The sequence below is a fragment of the Rosa rugosa genome, chromosome 6 (genome assembly GCF_958449725.1).
Source record: "Rosa rugosa chromosome 6, drRosRugo1.1, whole genome shotgun sequence".
NCBI classification, from domain to species: Eukaryota; Viridiplantae; Streptophyta; class Magnoliopsida; order Rosales; family Rosaceae; genus Rosa; species Rosa rugosa.
Genome location: NC_084825.1, coordinates 54,735,838 through 54,755,326, shown reverse-complemented (window position 1 = coordinate 54,755,326; position 19,489 = coordinate 54,735,838). Strand labels below are relative to the sequence as shown.

Below are 19,489 nucleotides of genomic sequence, written 5' to 3'. Positions count from 1 at the left end.
TGTTTCACCGAGCACCGGACGTAGCTTTTGATTGGGGATATGAAGATTCTTGTCGGTGAACTGTTAGTTTCCAAAAACAGAGAATATACTTCTAGTTAAACTGCAAAAGTTGGCAGCTCCTTCAGATTTAAGAATTACAGTGGTGGCAGAAATAGCTCCCATACTGATTCCAAAAAGATGCTTTCTTTTCGGTCTGGATGGACTTTTTATCGACAACAAAACAAGGAATGTTCACTTACAAGAAAATTTGGATTTTTATAGTCTAATCTGACAAACCATAACACAGGGCACATAACCAAATCTATCATCTACGATACGAGGGACTTCTCAACAACAGTGCGTCCAAACTTTTCTTGAACATCCTTGGGCGTTTCAATCTGCAAAATGTACAGATGCAGTGAATATACATAAAGTCAGCGAATGCAGGAAAAATTCTTATATACCAGCTGGACAGTTTCCTTACCGCATTAAGGGCTTTGAAAACAGCCTTCACTGTATTATGAGGATTCCTTGAACCAACAACCTGACAGTAGTGTTGGAAGTTAGAGCAATAATCCAAATTGCATACACCACCCTTGTGAAATGGATTCAGTTTGACGGTCAATTACCTTAGACTTGACATTATTGAAACCTGCCAAGTTTAGAATGGTTTCGACAGTTCTTCCTGCTTTCATACCCGTCCTAGTGGGTGCAGGCCAGAGATAAACCTAACAAGAATTAAAACTTAAGAGATAGGGAGTGAAAGAATAAACACAACAGGCTGTGTATTTACTAAAAAACCAAAACCATAGGGCAGAGCAGAAGAAATGATACAACCAAAAGAAAAACCAATGCAAGATGAGGCTATTACCTTTGTTTTTTTATATGTAGTTTGTATTGCATGCGCAATTGTATGCTCCTCATGTCGTTCTACATAGTGGAGATTCTGAAAGCATTTCTCATATGCCTGTTGTAGTAAAATCAATCAGTACCCACCAAAAGAGAAATATAAAAGAAGAATATCACAAAGACAATTCTAGTAAGATAAATAGAGAGAAAACTTATGGAAAACTATGCTTAAATGAAAACACTTAAGAAACCAACTTTGTCCGCAATTCAAATAAAAGGAGGCCTCTTAGATTAAACTCAAACTCCTGACATACGAGACAAAGAACTTGGCTCAGTTGATACTATTCACTTTTTTTTTTTTCAGGCAATAATTTGTAATTTGTTTACCTGAATGAGCAAACAAGAGTGAAAACAGTCACCAACCTGACAAAGCAACAAGGATAATTTTTTCTTTTCATATAAGCTTTAGGTTTTTATTTGCATTTAATCTCCAATTGTATGCCCCTCATATCATTCTAGGCAGTAGACAAACTTGGTCATACTCCCTGAACAAGTGTTGTTCACATATGCCTATCTTCAAAAAGAAGCTTTTCATCATCAAGATGAGACAAAATGACCGACCTTACAGGTGGTAAACCAAAACCAGTCTAACTAGTCCAGTTTGATATGGTTTTCTTTCTATTCGTTATGAATTTCAGTCCATATAAATGTAATGCAACGGATTTGCGTGGGCTGCCCACAACTACTGGCACCATAGCACAGAGACTGCCCCCAACTTAGCCACCTAGATCCACCACCGAAGTTAGCTCAAGACCCTATTCAGATGTGGGGTATTTTCTAACCAAGGCACAATACTAATAGTAACACACTTATATACTTTTAATTGTCGTATTTCCTATTCCTATGTGGCATTTCCTTCACACACTTAGTCTGTATACACCCCTGCAACCTTAACAACAACCCAACAGAACAGGCTCAAGAACTTCACGATCTAAGATGTAGGAATCAGCAGTTTAACCCGAACAACCAGGCTAAATATACCCTAAGCCACATACTTTCTTCTTTCCTTCACCCGCATATCTTCTTTTTCCTCTTCCTGGCCTCCATCTTTAACTGTCAAAACGACCGGTTATGGTTCAACCAATACCTGGAGATACGTCTCCATATTGCATCCAGAGTCAAATTTGTCACAAGTCAACTGCATATGGACTTGACCTGTTTTCTAAATGTATCATGGGTTGGGGAGTATTCAAATACCCCATAAGTAGTCGTGATTCATTAAACAACAATAGGGGTCAAAAATTTTCTTCCATTTTAAACAGAACACCCTTTACTGATAGAGAAAGAAAAATTACAAAAGCTGTGAACAAGTTCACAACCGAAGACAAGGACAAGAATACTCTGCTTACTCCCCAATTAATACTTCTTATTTCCTCTATACTACTCAATATGATAAATCTAATCAATTGTAATAATTTTTTTTTTCTCTTAAGGCATTACGCCTTGCCACCACATGTAATCTGAATCATTATCAAATTGACATACCAAAATATATTGCTGTATCTATGTAAATATATGAATTCTGCAGAATACATAAGCACGCAACACATACCTTCTGGAGGGCGAGGGGGACAGCTGGACCTTTTGCTTTAGCATAACCTACAACACCATGATAGTTCCCACAAACTAATATAGCAGTGTATTTGACCACTTGTCCTCCCTATAAAACCAATAGGTGCAAATAAAAACATGAAAGCATCGATCGATGTTAAAAGAAATTAAAAGAACATGATTAGTAGTACCTTTGTAACTTTACAAGTCCGGTTCACATCAATTAATCTAACATCAAAACCCTGCCAGCAATCAATGAACAAAATGGCAAAAAGGTGTGAGTATGTATACCCAAAACGAAAAGCAGAAGCTGAAGGAAAACCCTACGTAGATCAAAACAAGATAATTCAAGTTCAATTGTACTCCAAAAAACAGACTTCAGTAAGACCGATTGAAAAGATACAGAAAAAGAACTAATAATGTTTCTTCTACAAGTATTATTGGATACTTGCAAGTCAAAACATAAAAGAGCAGAAGTGAATGATATAACGGAATAAAACACTAGATATAACAGAGGAAAAAAATGCATCAAAATTAGCCCACAACAGTTTCTCAACCTCTGCATAACGACTAGAATAAAAACCAGAGGATATGTCTACTTACTTTCCTATAGAGAGGTCTTCTCTTCTTCTCCGTCAAATCATTTCTTTCCTCTGCTAGATCTCTGATCTCTTCCTCTAGAACCTTTCCCTTCTTTCCAAAAGTATGATCCAACTCTGCTAGCTTCTCTTCAAGTTTCTTGTCAATAGCATTTAGCTTCTCTAATAGTATGTCATCTTTCTCCTTCATGTCATTGAATTCTTCATCATCATCATCATCAACTCCTCGAATAATTTTTTTTTCTTTTTCAAATCCAGCATCTTCTAGAACATCAAATGAGGGCTCCAGTTGTTCCTGAATGACTCCATAGTTGGCAGGATCGTTTGGATCATAGGCTTCCTTCCACTGCACCAATCGCATAGCCCTGTTTAGTTTGTGCTGCAGAATGAATTTATCCTTGCCCTCAGCTACTTTTAGACGGTTCATCAATTCACCAATGACTCTATATTCAGGGCGAAGCCGGAAATGCTTTTGCTCAAACTTGTCAATTTTATTCATCCATTTAAAAGCATCATCAAGTGTCTCTGTCAAAACGTTATACACATGTAGACGTGTTATAATACATATATAATTACAATGTATGACATTCTTTTACACGAAAATCCATCTCAAAGATGTACAAATAGTCAAATACATTGCAAATTTCAAAAGTATTGCATTGATTTCTGAAGAAACAAAGCTAAATCAGTTGTCAATCATGAAATCTTGTTCAGTGTATTTCAGAAACTGCGAGGAGCACAATGTTATACACACACACTAAACTTGAGGAACAAAAATTCTATATGAAAACCAAGCAAATTGAATGCTTGCAAGTTTTGCTTATTATAAGCACTGTTCTTCAGAAAAACAAAAACAATCCCATGAGATTTGATAGCTCAAAGTTATTTGCAACAGAAAAAAGTTTATGCCGCTTTGCCATTTGAATTAGTTAGTGGGAGTGTTATGGAACTCTTTGAAACCTAAACAGCATCACCATAATTTAATTCTCAGGCAGCTGTGGGATCATTTCTAAAATTTCATTCTTTTATGTACACAAACAAAACAAGTTAATCAAAGCATGCCATTTAGACGGAAAATGAAAAAGAAGAAGATGAGCGGTTTTCTCCCCAGAAAATCTTGGCATTCAATCAATCAAGCAATGCCAATACAAGAATACGAAAGATGAATCTTATGAAAAATAAAATAAAAAAAGACAGAAGGAATGAAGAAGAGCAGTACCAGCCTGTGTGAAATTCTTGAGCAATTCCTCGTGTCGCGTGAACTTCCTCTGAAACTCATCAAACCTCTTCTTGACGGCATCGGGAGTAAAGCGCTCGTCGTCGTCGTCACTATCCGAATCGGTGGGCTCCTCATAGGAATTGAGATCCCCAGTGGCCTTGAGCTCCTCCTTCTCAAGCTTCTCTATCAATGGAGTGACACGCATGTAGTCCTCCTCATCTTCTTGGTCAATGTCTTTGGTGTCGAGACCAGCCCTTTTCCTCTGCTCTCTTTCTCTCTGCTTTTCTCTCTCGACCTCGGCCAGAAGGTCACGGACTACTCTGTCTGATACTGTGGAATAGTGCCCAGAGGACCTGAGCAAGTGTGGAAAGGTGGAGGAGATGAAGGGGAGTGGGGCGTTGCGGGTTTTGTTGATTGCTTGATTGAAGATGAGACGCGACCACGAGAACGCTTGCGATTTGGACATTGTTTGTTTGTTTGATTGGATTGTTTGTTCATCAACTACTCTAATCTGGTCATCCCTGAACCCAAATACAAATTGAATGGCGACGGCGACGGAAGGGAACCCCTTGAGTGTGGAAATGAGGCAGAGTCGTAGGGTTTAGCAGCAGAGAATTTTACCGCTGTGTATTATATTATTATTATTTTATTTACCGCTGAGAGAGAGCAACTAACTCACGTCACGTGTTTGGTAAGGGGGGCCCAAGCCCAAGACCCAAACAGTAAAAGTAAAACTTTCTCAGAAAAAAACATAGCCATTCCCTTCATTCATTCAGGAAAAGGAAAAGGGGCAGAGAGCCAAATGATATGAATATGATGCGCCAGCGTCTGAAGAAGCAAGCCAAGACTAGTCTACTTTTCCTGGCTCGATCTTTGAGTTCCTCCTCGTCCCACTCATTTGGCTTTGCTCCCCAAAACTACTACTCCATCCCACCATCCAAGACTCACCTCTATTCATCCTTCTTTTGCACCCTTATACACCTCTACTTGGCCTGCGGCAGATTCTCCGATGCTTCCCACGCCTTCTTCTCTATGCGAAGTCATGGCCTCGTTCCTGTTCTGCCTCTTTGGAATCGGCTTCTTCACCATTTCAGTGCCTCTGGTTTGTCTTCTCAGGTATCCCTTCTCTACTCTGAGATGCTCTCCTGTGGGGTTGTGCCTAGTGTTTTCACCCGCAACATATTGATTCACTCTTTCTGCAAAGTCGGAAACTTGAGTCTGGCACTGCATTTCTTAAGAAATACTCAAATTGATACTGTTTCCTATAACACTCTCATTTGGGGCTTCTCCCAACAAGGAATGCCTTATCAAGCTTTTGGATTTTTGTCTCAAATGCTGCGGAGGGCTATATCCATAGATTCTTATACTTGCAATTTACTAGTTAACGGGTTTTGCCGAATTGGCCTAGTAGAGTATGCAGAATGGGTTATGGATAATTTGGTCAGTGGTGGAATTACTCAGGATGTTGTAGGTTTTAACACCTTGATTGCTGGATATTGCAAAGCTGGACAAGTTAGCCGTGCACTCGAGTTAATTGAGAGAATGGAGAGGGATGGTCTTCTTCCTGATACTGTTACTCTTGTTCATGGGTTTTGTCACGTGGGGGATTTTGTAAATGCCAAGAGTACAATACATAACATTTTGACATCTCAAGGAAACCAAGATGGCCCTCATAATGAGAACTGGACTGGCAGTATGAATTTTAGACCAAATGTTATAACTCTCACCACTCTCATTAGCGCTTACAGTAAGCATCAAGGACTTGAAGAGGCTCTTTCTCTGTATGAGGAAATGGTTATGAATGGCATTTTCCCGGATGTTGTTACTTATAGCTCCATTATATATGGTCTTTGCAAGCATGGGAGGCTGTCAGAAGCCAAACTGCTCTTAAGGGAGATGGAGAAAATGGGTGTAAATCCTAATAATGTCTCCTTCACTACCCTCGTGGATTCTTTGTTTAAGGCAGGCTCTTCTAGGGAAGCTCTCATCCTTCAAGGCCAAATGGTGGTTCGCGGCCTAGTTTTTGATTTAGTAATTTGCACTGCTTTAATGGCTGGACTGTTTAAAGTTGGAAAAGTCGGCGAGGCTAAGGACCTGTTTCGAACAATTTCAAAGCTCAGCTTTGTTCCAAACTGTATCACCTATTCTGCTTTGATAAATGGGCATTGCAATTCAGGAGACATGGGCGGTGCAGAAGCAATACTCAGAGAAATGGAAGATAAACATGTTTTCCCCAATATTATCACTTATTCTTCTCTCATAAAGGGTTATATGAAGAAAGGAATGATTGGTGATGCTATTGGTTTATTGAGGAAGATGGTGCAAAAAAATGTATTGCCAAATGTTTTTGTGTATGCAATACTAATTGATGGGTGTTTTAAGGCAGGTAAACAAGAATTTGCCCTTGATCTCTACAATGAAATGAAAATTAGAGGATTGGAGGACAACAGTTTCATATTTGATGCTTTTGTGAACAACATGAAAAAGTGCAGAAGGATGGAACAAGCTGAGGGATTAATTATGGATATGACTTCTGAGGGCTTGTTTCTTGACCGTGTTAACTACACATCTCTGATGGATGGCTTCTTTAAAGTGGGAAAAGAGTCAATTGCTCTTAACTTGTTCCAAGAAATGGCGGAGAAAAATATAGGGTTTGATGTTGTTTCATACAATGTCTTGATAAATGGTCTGTTGCGGCTTGGGAAATATGAAGTCAAATCTGTCTATACTGGAATGAGAGAGTTGGGAGTGGCTCCCGACTGTGTCACGTACAATACCCTGATTATTGCATTCTGCAGAGAGGGTGACACTGAAAATGCTTTTGAACTTTGGAATGAGATGAAGGGTCAAGGGTTCATTTTAAATTCATTCACTTGTAACATTCTGATAGGAGGGCTTTGTGAAGAAGATAAGATTGAAAAAGCAATGGATGTCTTAAATGAAATGGTGGCTGTGGGTTCTCTCCCTACCTCAGTTACTCATAGGCTTCTGCTTGATGCTTCTTCAAAGAGTAGAAGAGCTGATCCAATTTTGCAAATGCATCAGAAGCTTGTAAGTATGGGGCTTGACCTCAATCATGATGTTTATAATAATCTCATCACTATCTTATGTAGGCTGGGAATGACCAGGAAGGCCACTACAGTATTAGAAGAGATGACTGGAAGAGGATTTTTAGCTGATACTATTACTTACAATGCCCTTATACGTGGATATGGTATGAGCAGCCATCTAAAAAGGGCTTTTGCTACACACTCAAAGATGCTGGCTGAGGGAGTTTCTCCAAATATTGAAACGTACAATATTCTTTTAGGGGTCCTTTCAGGTGCTGGATTGATGACAAAGGCAGATGAATTATTTAGTGAAATGAAGAATAGAGGCTTTCTTCCTAATGCTTCCACATATGATATATTGGTTTCCGGCTATGGTAAGATTGGAAATAAGAAGGAAGCCATAAGGCGTTATTGTGAAATGGTAAGCAAAAGTTTTGTTCCCAATACTGGCACCTACAATGTGCTTATTAGTGATTTTGCTAAGGTGGGAAAGATGAGCCAAGCTAGGGAGCTTATGAATGAGATGCAGGCAAGGGGTGCCTGTCCTAATTCTTCAACATACAGCATACTAATCTGTGGCTGGTGTAAGCTATCAAAGCAGCCAGAGGTGGAGAAGAAGTTGCGAAAGTCATACCGAGCTGAGGCAAAGAGATTATTAGCCGAGATGAATGAGAAAGGGTATGTTCCAGGTGGAAGTACCCTTTCATCTATCAGTTCTACCTTTGCTAGACCAGGAAAGAAGGCTGATGCTCAGAGGCTATTAAAGGAACTGTACATCAACAAGAACATATGATACATGGGCTCTAAAGAAAGAAAACAAGAAATACCCATCCTGGGATAACATCTTTTCAATCAATTCTATGGCTAGTCCAATTCTTCAATTGGAAAACGAGTCCTGAAATGCTATGATATGCATTCCCCATGGAGTGCTATTGATGTACTGTTAACATTTAGCCTCAGTGGCAAAGACTCGACATGATGCATTCGATGTGTTCAATTGAAGAAGCTGATGAATTCTCGTGCAGGTACCATCCTTTTCTTCTACTAGCATAAGGAATAAATATAATTCATTTGAATTGATTGCTTTCCAGCATTGGGATTAGTATTGAACATTCCATTGATCATCTATGACACAATCTGTTGCTTCACTTTTCTGAAATAAAGTTTCTGTTGAGACTGCGACCTAATAACGTAACTTTATCACATAACCTTGTAAAGTGTTGAAAGCCTGTATTTTTTTCTCAGATTTGCTTCAGTCTAGTATTCTATACTAATGCGCACCATTAGTGACATGTGAATTGCTTCATTTCTTGTGATGAGTTTACGCTGGATAAAGTAAAGGGCCAATGTCGTACCATTTAATATCTTCCTTTGCTGCGATGAGTCATAATTGAATTACTTGAATATTTCTCTGACGCTGCTGCCTTTACGGAAGTCATGACATACACTTCTGTGCAAACTGCTGGTGATGAGGCAATTTTGGGAACGAAATGATATTAAAGGTGCTATCAGTGCTATCAGAAAGTCATGCCTGTTACTTTTATTATCTTTAAGAAAGAATGAACTTTAGTAATAGGACTAGGCTCGCATAGTATGGACTATGGAGCAATTTGAATTCCAGTTCTAACAATATCCATCTCTTGCGGGCTTTCTGCTTTCTACGACAGCTGCACCATAGATGTTTTGCAGGAAGTGTTAGTAGTTTGAGATAGTAAGTTTTAAACAAGTATTTTCAATCGTGTTGTGAGAATAATTAGTTCCGTTGTAATGTAGAAAAGTATTTGGTGAAATGTGACTTGAGAAATATTGCGAGTATGAAAAACAGAGCATTGTAAGTATAAGAACGATGGTAGCTCAAACATACATGTTTGTTGTCCTTATGACTATTGATTAAATGCTTTAGTTGTGTAATTTTGATCATTTGAGTTGTGTTTTTTCTTTGCAGATAAATGTTGTGGAGTCTGAGAAATAAGGAGTTTAATGATTGAGAGAAAGTGTAATATGCTGAGATCGTGCAGGCGCCAAGTTGTGACATAAAGGCAAGGAAATCTCCAAGTCGATATTAATGGTTCGTTAGATATAGTGAAGTCCAGCAAAGTCAATTGTTTGGGTGTTATAGTGAGGGTGGTGAGAGCAAGATAGTGGTGGTTTGGGTGGGGGTGGTAGTAGCAACACAGTGACGGTTGATTCTGGGCAGTGATTGCAGGAGTATGTTGGTGGTGGTGGGTGTTGGATGGTGGCAGCAACAATGAAGGTTGTGGTGATCAAGGGTTCTGAGGATGGTGGACGATGTCAACGTTGTGGTTGCATTGGTGGTGTGTTGATGGCAGTGATGGTGGCTGAGGCAATGACATTGATAACGGTTGAATTGTGGCGGTAATAATGGTGTTGGCAGCGATGGTATTAGGTGATGGTGGTAGTGGAAGTTGGAGTTGGGGCTGCAATTGCTCCGACTTAGTAGGGTTGGGGATAGTCAATTGTTGGAGTGATGTGGGCGGCGGCGGCGGCGGCGACAATGAAGACTGGTTGTGGTGGGTGGTGTTTCATTTTTATTTTGTTTTTTTATGTAGAACTATCAGTGTTTTTTTTTTTTTCTGAAACTATCACTTATTTTGGTAAAACTTAAGGTTGTAAATTTATGATTTTTGTTTTTTGGGGGAAGAATAGTTCATTTTTAGTTGATATCCAAACACTAAACTTCATATCATTTACTTTGATTTTTCCCTTTAATGCATAAATAAACTTTTTCCTTTTTTTTTTTATCTTTTTTTTTTTTAAGAAATAGCAGTGTTTGACGAACTCAAGCAGGTTATGGGATAAGCCTTGAAAGCTAGGTTTCTTTTCAAAGTGAGCTCTTACCCCATTTCATTATTTCATGCCTACCAAAACAAACAATATATGCATAGGTACAGAAGTTCTGACTTCTGACATCACCAAGCGGGTCACTGTAACAGGGCATGGAGTATGAGTTACTCCGTACATTTCAGGAATTGGAATTTAAGTAATCTATAACAAAATATTCTACTGCGTGCATTTTCATGTTAACTGCCAGAAAGCAAATCCCTAGCAGCTGTCCTTACAAAAACTGTTGTGATCTGCAATGGCCGCAAACAAGAATCAAATGCTGGCTTCTCATTGGAATAAGAGCTGTTATGTTTCATCCCCGACATTATGATATGGATTGCTTAAAGATCTTTTGAGTTAGGATCCAGAAACCAGCTCTTTTAAAGATGTGAGAGGGGAGCTGTAACCATACACCACAGCATCTCTCCAAAGAGCCATTCCTGTTGGGAGAAGCATATCAGATTCAAGCATCAGAAAAAAAAAAAAAAAAAAAAAAAAGGCTTAATCAGCAGAAAGCATAAGTGGAGAAAAGAAAATGCTTATAGCATTTTAACATTTTGCTTTATAAATGCTGGGGAAAAATGGATAGTAGTACAGTACTGGGACAAAAAAACAACCTATCCATAAAAACAAACCAGCTGTCGCTGCTAAGAAGAATTCCTTGCTGATACTGTTAAACCTGTAGTATAAGATGCCACTTAAGAAGAAATTAATAACGCCAACAAAAAGACATTAGGAACAAAATGCTACCAATGAAGAACCATACATCAGGAACACCATACCAATATAAGGCCACAATGTTCCCATATCCATAAAAGAAAGAAGCCCATGAAGAACCTGTGAACCTGCAGTCATTGTTGAGCTAACAATCTTACTAAAAACAGAACTAGTAACTGGATAAATGAACTCTCATAGGTACTTAGAGCAATTCACAAAGGCAATGAAAAAGAAAATTACCACATAAAATCACGAATAAAAAGAGCACGAGGGATCATAAGTCCATTTCCAATCATTGCAAGCAACATTGAGACAGCTGATAAGCCTTTGATGTTGTCAGGATTTAGGAAATTTGTCCACTGAAGAGGAAGAACCAATAGTGGTCAGATGCATACAAGATTGATTTTACAAATTCTAAAACAGTACCATTTGGGAAACAGGCATCCACATGAAGAGGAGTGTAGCTGTCCATCCAGATATTGATCTAACAAATTTGGTTCCTTCTGAAGAGAGTTTCCCCATTCGAGCCTGTGAATATTAGACAACTGCATTCTTAACAAGTGCAGAATAGAAATACCTGTATTTCTCTAACTTAACTTTGTAACAAAAATTGAAATACAAATTGAAAAGGAAATACTCTTCATTTCAGATGCTGAAAGCAGATCACTAATGCAGGAGAAAAGAGGTTAGTTCCAAAATAAGTTCCATTTTAGCACTGGATTATGTCCAGAGCAAGGGACAGAAAAAGAATCTGATTTAAAAGTAAATAAACAAGAATTTCTAAGACCTATTGTTTGTTGTCAAAGACCTACTCCTTGTTTTCCTTAATGAGTGACAGCAAAAGCTGCATATGGCATTGATACTTATGCATTCTATTGCATCTCATCATTTGCTCCTTAAATCTATGTGACCTCTCTACTGGAGGAACCTTTGTTAACATTTACCAAAAGGTCTGCATACTGAGTTTCCTAATTTAGTCTTCCTATTTTGAGGAAATTTCATCTTGATGTTAAGAAATAGGCTGCCAATTAAAAGTCGAGCACAACTGACAAAGTTATGAATGAAACCTTTTACTTATAAGGTATATAAGAAGCCATTTTAAAGTTTCTTATTTACTCCAAATCACAAATATTATAATCTCTGAAAAAAGGAAGTCAGTTCTTGGGTGTATGCAAAACCAAAACAATCTACATCTTAATTATCACACATTTGAGGAGTCATATCTTCATTCACAAAATGACCAAAAGGTAAAGTATATCTCAATGAGCGGTTGAGATTACCATAATTACAGCTGCCACAGCTAAAACAAAAGCCAATGCTCCAGGCACGATACTGCTGGGTATATATGGAACAAATGTAGACCACATAATCTGCGACCAAAATTGTAAAACAAGAAAATAAATCAAAACTGAACAAAAATTCAATGCCCTACCAGCCAAGGTGAATAAATAAATGACTTCTATTTGTGTCTTGTGTGTTTATGAGAGAGAGAGAGAGAAGAGATTACCTGGGGAAGAACTGACAGCCCACCAACAGTAATAAAATCTTCCCAGAAGAGCCAGACTCCAGGATTGAGGAAGTTAAAGTAATTCAAAAAATTCAAAATAAGACCAGTTGCCACGACGATGGAGGTAATCACAAAGTATGGTAGAGGCATTGCTTCTGCCAAGGAGAGCTGTGCAAATACAGTATACAAGGAAACTACACCCAATGTTTGCACCACAATCGCCTCTTTCTCCCTCTTCTTTGCAAAATATGAAAGCAGCGAAAGGTTTCCAAGCAAACCAGTAAACATTCCCTGCATTTACAACATTCCCTCCCTTAGGTTTTCAAATGCTACTAGTGTACGGAAACAACTTGCTTATTTAAATCTAAAACTTTGAGTCACATAAAGTTGAAGCGGAATAGAGCTTAGTCAAGTCAGCTGAATACAGCAGGTTTATGTTATTAAGACAAGCTTTCAACTTGATGAATATCGATATAGAACATCCCATAAAAGCCAGATGGATTTGTATTGGATGCAAAAAAATATTGTAAACATTATAGTAAAGGGCAGAAAAAATAAAAGCCAAGAAAAGTGAAATCAATAAAACCTGAAGCCGGTGTAATGTTTCTTTACCAGCCAAGGGACTGCCAAAAGAGCAGCTTTATTTCCAGCCATAAGATTTTGAGCATTCAGGATGATCTGAGGCATTTGCAGCAGCAGAAATGGAATATTGGATGCGCCAGAGAACTTTGCTGTCCATGAATCCCATTGCTCAAAACTCTCACTACTCTTCAATTTCGCCGATCCCTTCCAAGGAAACAAGTGAAGTATTAGATTGTTTGATTGAGATGAAGCGCTGATGAGAAACTTGTATCAAGTTAAGTATTAGATTGTTTGATTGAGGTGAAGCGCTGATAAGAAACTTGTATGGAATAAATGATTGGTTTGGTTTGTGTTTCAATTTGTAAAAAGTGAGGCAATTTACCGAAAAGTTACTTGTTGAGGTAGCACGCACAATTCTTGTTTGACAATCGTCATGGTGGAGTAGTAGTATTGATGCAAAGAGAAAATATAAAATTTAATAACGAGAATTGAATTGAATTGAAGAGGGAGAGAGAAAGAGAGTGATACCTGGTGAAGAGGGTGAGGAACATCGGACTCGAGAGCGCTGAGAATTCGGCGGCGTTGCAAATTGAGGGGAGTACTGTAAGAGTTTGAAGAGGTGGTGACGGAGAAGAGAGTGCCGGCTCCGGCGGCCAAGGAATTGAGCTGATGTTGTTGCGGAGGTGCCTTCCTGTTCCTGGTGCTGCTAGAGTTCCTCCTATAGCAGCAATAGGAATAGGAATAGGAATGGGGCACCACTAAGCACTTGGCCATTGATTTTGATTTTCTGTGCTCTCAGCACTCGGGGTCGGGGTCGGGGTCGGGAGTGAGAAACTGAGATCAACTAGTTGCAGTGGAGATTGGGCGGTTTGTCAGATATGCGTATATCTAGACGACACGTGGAAAGCATCTCTTCTCTTCTCTTCTCTGGCCCTTGATATTTTCCTTTTTCTTTTTTTGTTTCTTTCTTTCTTTCTTTCTTTCTTTCTTTTCTTGGAAATGAGACTTTTGGCTTCCGTTTTCCGTTTTCCATTTTCCGATGTGCCGGCCTCAGATATAAATTTTAATGCAAACCGTAAATTTCAAGTAACGTAGGTTGTAGTAGTCCAAGAACGAGAGGACCCTGTTAGATCCAATCTCAAACTCCTGAGCCCTCGCCGATCCAAAATTTCCGGCCTTGCCAAGTATCTCCTTTCTTCTTCTTTTTTTCAATTTCAGTGAGGACTGATCTTTGTGTGTTTTCCAAAGATCTTTGACGGTGCATTTGGATGAGATTATGGGACTGGTCTTCAGTCTTCTGGCCCAAGTTACAATGTTCTGATTAGACTAGTTATGCTAATCAAGGCCCAATTTGGCAAAGTTAATTTTTGCTGTGCAAAAGGTGTTTGGTGAAATTGAAAAAAGACAATTTGTTTTAAAAATTGCACAATTAAATTGTTGCTTACAAAAGTTAGCAAATAGCAGCTTTCATAGACTAAAAGTTACAGCTAGTTTTAAATTAATCTCAACTCTCTTAGGCCTAAGAACTTCAGCTCCTAATGAAACTCCAAAAAGCAAAGCCTGTTAACAAATCTTGTCTCAAGACTTCCTCTAAGATTGAATGCCCTCGAGACAAGAGTACTTGCAAGCTTCCGAGGGAAAGAACATGATTCGTTAGTCACATTTACTGCAAAAAAAAAAAAAAAAAGTACAAAACCATATCTAGGTCAGAGTAATTTTGCACTTCAGACTTGTCATCAATATTCAGATCAGAGGGGGTGTTACATTGGAGGACTAAAAAGGCCCAAGACGAGAGGGAAAAGAAGAGAACTTAGCCATTACAGCTAACCCAGCTCTTCTGCCAAAACGACTTCATCAAAATCAGATAGGAAAACTTGGGCTGCATAACTGAGAAAAAGTAAAGAGGAAATGTTTTGTATAGCCATAAAATTCTTCTATGCACCGACAGTGCAAGTGAACCAGCAGATTTAACAAATATCAAACATTGATATTTATAAACAACTTTTTTTCTAATAACAACAAAAATATACTTGATGTTATCCAACTGTCTATTCTTGTTGGTGCAAGTACACATTAAATACTCTCTTTATATAGCACAGGGAAAATTATTTGGTTCACTTTATAAGTTCATAACTAAAGATAATCCGAGTGGCATTAAATGTTTCTCTGAAGATGAATACATATAAAAATAAACAACAAGCTACGGGCACCAACGAGTTCTTAGTGAGTGTTTTCCGGTCTTGTTACAGAACGTTTAGGGTCATGGACCCTATAATCTTCTATACTGACCTGAAAACAAATTGAAGGTACAATTATCTTTTCCTTTTCTGTATATATATACAGTCATTGTTTGGTGTCTAAAATGATACAGACCAAATTAATGTTGGACTAGCATGGCCTCCATCTCTTTTTTCCTCGCACCATGTTTCAGTTTCTCTAGAGCAACCAGTCCGACTTGCCTAACTCTTTCTCTGGACAATCCTATACTGTATAGTTGACATGACAACATAGTCAAATCAAGTGAGTGAAAAAATTAGATGAATGGAAGAAACAAATGGATATCTATAAATTGGATCTACTATAGAAGCACGCATTTGTGAGCGTGTGTGTGTATGCGCGCGCGTGTGTGTGTTTAGTCCATCCAACTTTTGTTTACCATTCAGATACCCCAGGTACGTACTACACCTCCTTTCCCATACATTTCATTAGAATGTTAGATGGATGGCAGCCATGATTGCCATTCAAGCTGTTATCTGACTGTTATGAGTTTAGCGCATACGGACACCATAGGTGTTTCTCATCGACAGGAAAAAAAAAATGTCCACTTCATTTCTTTTTGCGAATATAAGCTATGCCCATTATCTCAAGCACTTATTTGAACTTACCGTTTACTAATGTCCTCCCATGTAAGACATTCATTATCCAGACCATAGTAAAGCCGTATGATCTCTCGCTCACGCTCCACAAGCATCATATTTATGAGCTTGTTTACTTCATCCTGCAAATATATTAACATTGTGAGTGGGAGGTCCTCAGTTTGACTCTCGTAATCCTTTACCAGTTGTCGCATGATTCCAAATATATATATATATATGTGTGTGTGTGTGTGTGTGTGTGTGTGTGTGTGTGTGAGTATATACACTTTCATGAGGCTTTTATTATTTTGTTTATTTTTTGTGCAGATCAAACTTGTTTGCATTTTAGTATTCTATTTTTATTTTTCTGAAGATCAAACTAGTTTGGTTTTTCTTCTAGTAAACTGTTAGGTGGGAACTTTTGTGATATGTTTGAACCTACTTCCTTGTAATTAGGACTCTAACAGTTTATATGTTAGTTCAGACCATTCCATATATTGCTTACCTTGAGTGCCAACTCATCCACCCCATGCCATGGGATGTTCTCATGGCGATTATCAGCAATGTACTGTAACAAAAATGATAAGGGAAAACATTAATTACAAGATAGAAGCTGGCATTCAAGGTTATAATTTACTGAATGGGACTTGCAGAAAGTTGAAGTCAGCACTTACACTATGATGAGTTTCTCCTGGAAGGCCATTCAAAGAGGGGAATGCATCTCTATCAAGCGAAAAAACCTTACTGATTGCCTACGCATTATGAAACTGTATGGTGAGTATAAGAGAACAACTGAGGAATCCCATAAAACAGAAGAAATAAAACAATTAGTACCTCAGTAGCATTCTTAACTTTCTTTTTGGACATATTCAGGCTTTCTGCAATCCTCTGAAAACAAAGTGTAATAAAAGAAATGCACGTCAGGCAAGAAAAAAATGACAAATGGATCATAACATTTTATTATGTATATAAATAAAGAAACATTGCTGGCATCGGCATGTTCACATATACTTTAGTGGTCAAAGTAATTGTTTTCTGATGATAACCAAAAAAAAAAAACTTACATCAATAGACGGAGTTATTCCTTTCTCTTCCAATCTAACTTTTGCATTTCTGATTAACCCTAACCTCTCATGCAAATGTGTAGGCAGTCTTAAGGTTCTTGAATTTTCAACCAGTGCTCTTGAAACACCCTGGAATGCAAGGAAAATGTAAATCAGTGTTAGTCATGCCAAGGAATCAATCTTTCATGATAGTTGATACATATTGCTACTTATTAAGTTGTTAGCCACTTAAATTGAAAAGAGTGGTCTCACCTGACGTATCCACCAGTAAACATAAGTAGAAATTTTGAACCCCTTTGATGAATCAAATTTCTCAATCCCGCGTAGTAGTCCAATTAAGCCACCCTATAATGAGCTTCTCATATGAGATTTGGATTACATTTCCGTTTTAGTTATAATTGTTTTGTCGGATATAATATTGGCATCTCATGTTTAAAGTGAAAACAGAAAATCACCTGGACAAGGTCAGCCATTTCAGCACCCATGTTATCATATCTTTGGGCAATGGACATGACCAGACGAACATTGCTCATTGTCAGCTTCTCTCTTGCCAAAGAACATTGGATTAACTTTGACTGTAGTTCAGTGCGGGAAATCCTCAATGAAGTTGCGAGTTGTTCGTCAGAGGGCTCACAACCCAGTTTCTCCTTCAGTCTGGAAATAAAATACCAGGATTAGAATTAAGTATTAAATACATCCATACAAAACTGGAATGTTAAGTATCCAATCTTCATAGGGTAAACTCACTCCGAAGGAGTAGTCAATTAAAACATTCAGAAACAGATATACTCCACCCTACTTAACCCCCCACACCTACCTTACCCTGTAAAAAGAGAAACCACCTGCTATCTGTGCAGAAGTTTCATAACTAGGAAGTATATAAGTCTTTTGTCAAACAGCATATTGAAGTGCTATGGGCATCTAGCTTAAACAATGAATCAATGCTTCAGAAATGTGATCACTCTAAATTTTTTTTTTAGACATTGGCCTATTCAAGTAGTGCCTACGATTCATATTACTGAAAAACAAAGTTATATAACCTTGATTTATGCTCCTCCACTGAAAGCCCGATCTTAATTTTCTTTGACAGGCGTACGACCTCAGTGTGAGTCAGCAAATGCTCACTCGTAACGCCCTTCACATAACCCTTTATACGATTCTGCAGCAGCCTCGGACTGATACTTGCTCTGAGATGCTTGTTGATGCTAGGTTGCATTTCTAAAGTATTTTTGCTGAAAGTTTTCCTCTTAGTACTCATCCTCCTCTGCCGAGCAGATACCCCAGAACAAGTGACAGGTATCTTCTTATCAGTTATTTTTCTTCTTGACAGTTTTTTCTCAAAGGAAAGATTCCACTGCTTTTCCAGCATAGACTTCTGTAGCAGAAGAAGCGCCTCCACTGAATATTCAAGATCGGAGCTTTCCTCCTCCAAGTCGTTGTAATCTTCTAGCAATTGATGTGTGGTTGATGAAGGAGCAGATGCGGTATCTGCATGCTCTTTTAAAGCCCTGATGGACTGATCTTGATGTCTATTTGAAGATGGAAATCTGGAATTACTGTAATTGGAAGACGACTTTCTGGCAGTGACAACATTCTTTGTTGAAGACAATTGACAATTTACAAAGCCATGATCATTGAGATAAAAGAGCTTATCTGTGATATCTGAATAATACAAGGAAGAACTAAAGAGCCTCTTCCCCGTACTACTAAGCCCAACAGCAGCAGCAGCAGCAGCTGTGGCCATCATATGGCGTCTTGTTGCGTGCACTTAAAAATTATCATATACACCTTCTTACCCTATTAATTCTTAACAAACCAACTCCTTCATATGCTTCTCTTATTTAACCCAAGAGGATGATCTGCCAACCAACAACACATTTCAAATTTCAATTGTTGCAAAAGATAGAAGTAATAAGACGTACAGAAGAAGCAGAAAACAAAATTAGTAAAAGGAATTCCAAATCCTTGCACGTAAAATGTATCCAATCAAGCAGATTAGAAAGGAAAGTGAACAATAAGTATGAGCATTCCAGGCAAGGAATGGAAAACAGCAGCCCAGGCGCCATATGAAGTTGACGTAACAAACAGTTGATAAAGCTCATGAATAGCACATACATATATCCAATGAAAAAGAAAAACAACATCCTTTGAGATTTTGAGGTGTTAAAAATCATGGGGAATTGAATTAAAACTACAAGCCAAGAGTTGAACATGCATGCATATCTCTAACTGGGAAAGGAGGGAAGAGCAGAGTCCAGAATTGACGGTACCTGGAGAATCAGTGGGCGCAGGGAAGAGGAGAATGTTGTTACGATTAGTTGAGCAAAACAAGAAGAGAATATGACGTCGTTGAACACAAAGTGAGTCGGTACATAACAGGTGAGACTGAGAGGCTGACGACTCAATCTCATACTCGGGGATGAAAATGAATGGTTTTTGTTTCTTTTAATTTTATTTTATTTATCATCTTTTTTGGTTCTCATAAGTTCATATATATATATATATATATATATTTTTAAATATAGAGATGAAAATAAAACAAAAATCAGAGAGGTATACAAGATAATGGAAAGAAGAGGTGCTATTGGTTGGAAGAGATTGGGTCCAGCTTTG

At 38.2% G+C, this 19,489-nt stretch overlaps 4 protein-coding genes across 7 annotated transcripts; 1 reads left to right on the top strand and 3 right to left on the bottom strand.

Moving 5' to 3' along the window:
• Nucleotides 1-140: 140 nt before the first annotated feature.
• LOC133718741 (small ribosomal subunit protein uS5m) lies at nt 141-4,869 on the bottom strand. Its single transcript, XM_062145607.1, has 8 exons — nt 4,258-4,869; nt 3,043-3,563; nt 2,631-2,681; nt 2,441-2,548; nt 851-946; nt 609-707; nt 464-523; nt 141-377 (listed from the first exon to the last, which is right to left on the bottom strand). Exons 1-8 carry the CDS (start codon nt 4,721-4,723, stop codon nt 309-311), a joined length of 1,470 nt encoding a protein of 489 aa, XP_062001591.1. The 5' UTR covers nt 4,724-4,869; the 3' UTR covers nt 141-308.
• Nucleotides 4,870-5,007: 138 nt separating this feature from the next.
• On the top strand, nt 5,008-10,069 carry LOC133718737 (pentatricopeptide repeat-containing protein At5g14770, mitochondrial). 2 transcript variants are annotated; one of them, XM_062145603.1, is made up of 3 exons: nt 5,008-8,332; nt 8,743-9,018; nt 9,253-10,069. In XM_062145603.1, the coding sequence occupies exon 1, from the start codon at nt 5,065-5,067 to the stop codon at nt 8,098-8,100; it is 3,036 nt and encodes a 1,011-aa protein (XP_062001587.1). In that variant the 5' UTR covers nt 5,008-5,064; the 3' UTR covers nt 8,101-8,332; nt 8,743-9,018; nt 9,253-10,069. The 2 variants fall into 2 exon arrangements, with proteins under 2 accessions (XP_062001587.1, XP_062001586.1); XM_062145602.1 differs by lacking the exon at nt 8,743-9,018.
• Nucleotides 10,070-10,204: 135 nt separating this feature from the next.
• Nucleotides 10,205-13,845, bottom strand: LOC133718742 (maltose excess protein 1, chloroplastic-like). Of its 2 annotated transcripts, XM_062145611.1 has the most exons (10): nt 13,486-13,641; nt 13,340-13,373; nt 12,988-13,161; nt 12,376-12,666; nt 12,149-12,238; nt 11,295-11,396; nt 11,109-11,227; nt 10,934-10,996; nt 10,769-10,830; nt 10,205-10,591 (listed from the first exon to the last, which is right to left on the bottom strand). In XM_062145611.1, exons 1-10 carry the CDS (start codon nt 13,506-13,508, stop codon nt 10,509-10,511), a joined length of 1,041 nt encoding a protein of 346 aa, XP_062001595.1. In that variant the 5' UTR covers nt 13,509-13,641; the 3' UTR covers nt 10,205-10,508. The 2 variants fall into 2 exon arrangements, with proteins under 2 accessions (XP_062001595.1, XP_062001594.1); XM_062145610.1 differs by lacking the exon at nt 13,340-13,373 and having other exon boundaries at nt 13,486-13,845.
• Nucleotides 13,846-15,091: 1,246 nt separating this feature from the next.
• Nucleotides 15,092-19,360, bottom strand: LOC133718740 (RNA polymerase sigma factor sigA). Of its 2 annotated transcripts, XM_062145606.1 has the most exons (11): nt 19,147-19,360; nt 17,917-18,735; nt 17,332-17,530; nt 17,129-17,221; nt 16,877-17,005; nt 16,647-16,700; nt 16,487-16,564; nt 16,318-16,380; nt 15,843-15,955; nt 15,331-15,443; nt 15,092-15,246 (listed from the first exon to the last, which is right to left on the bottom strand). In XM_062145606.1, the coding sequence occupies exons 2-10, from the start codon at nt 18,621-18,623 to the stop codon at nt 15,335-15,337; spliced, it is 1,545 nt and encodes a 514-aa protein (XP_062001590.1). In that variant the 5' UTR covers nt 18,624-18,735; nt 19,147-19,360; the 3' UTR covers nt 15,092-15,246; nt 15,331-15,334. The 2 variants fall into 2 exon arrangements, with proteins under 2 accessions (XP_062001590.1, XP_062001589.1); XM_062145605.1 differs by having other exon boundaries at nt 15,092-15,443.
• Between the last annotated feature and the right edge of the window lie 129 nt (nt 19,361-19,489).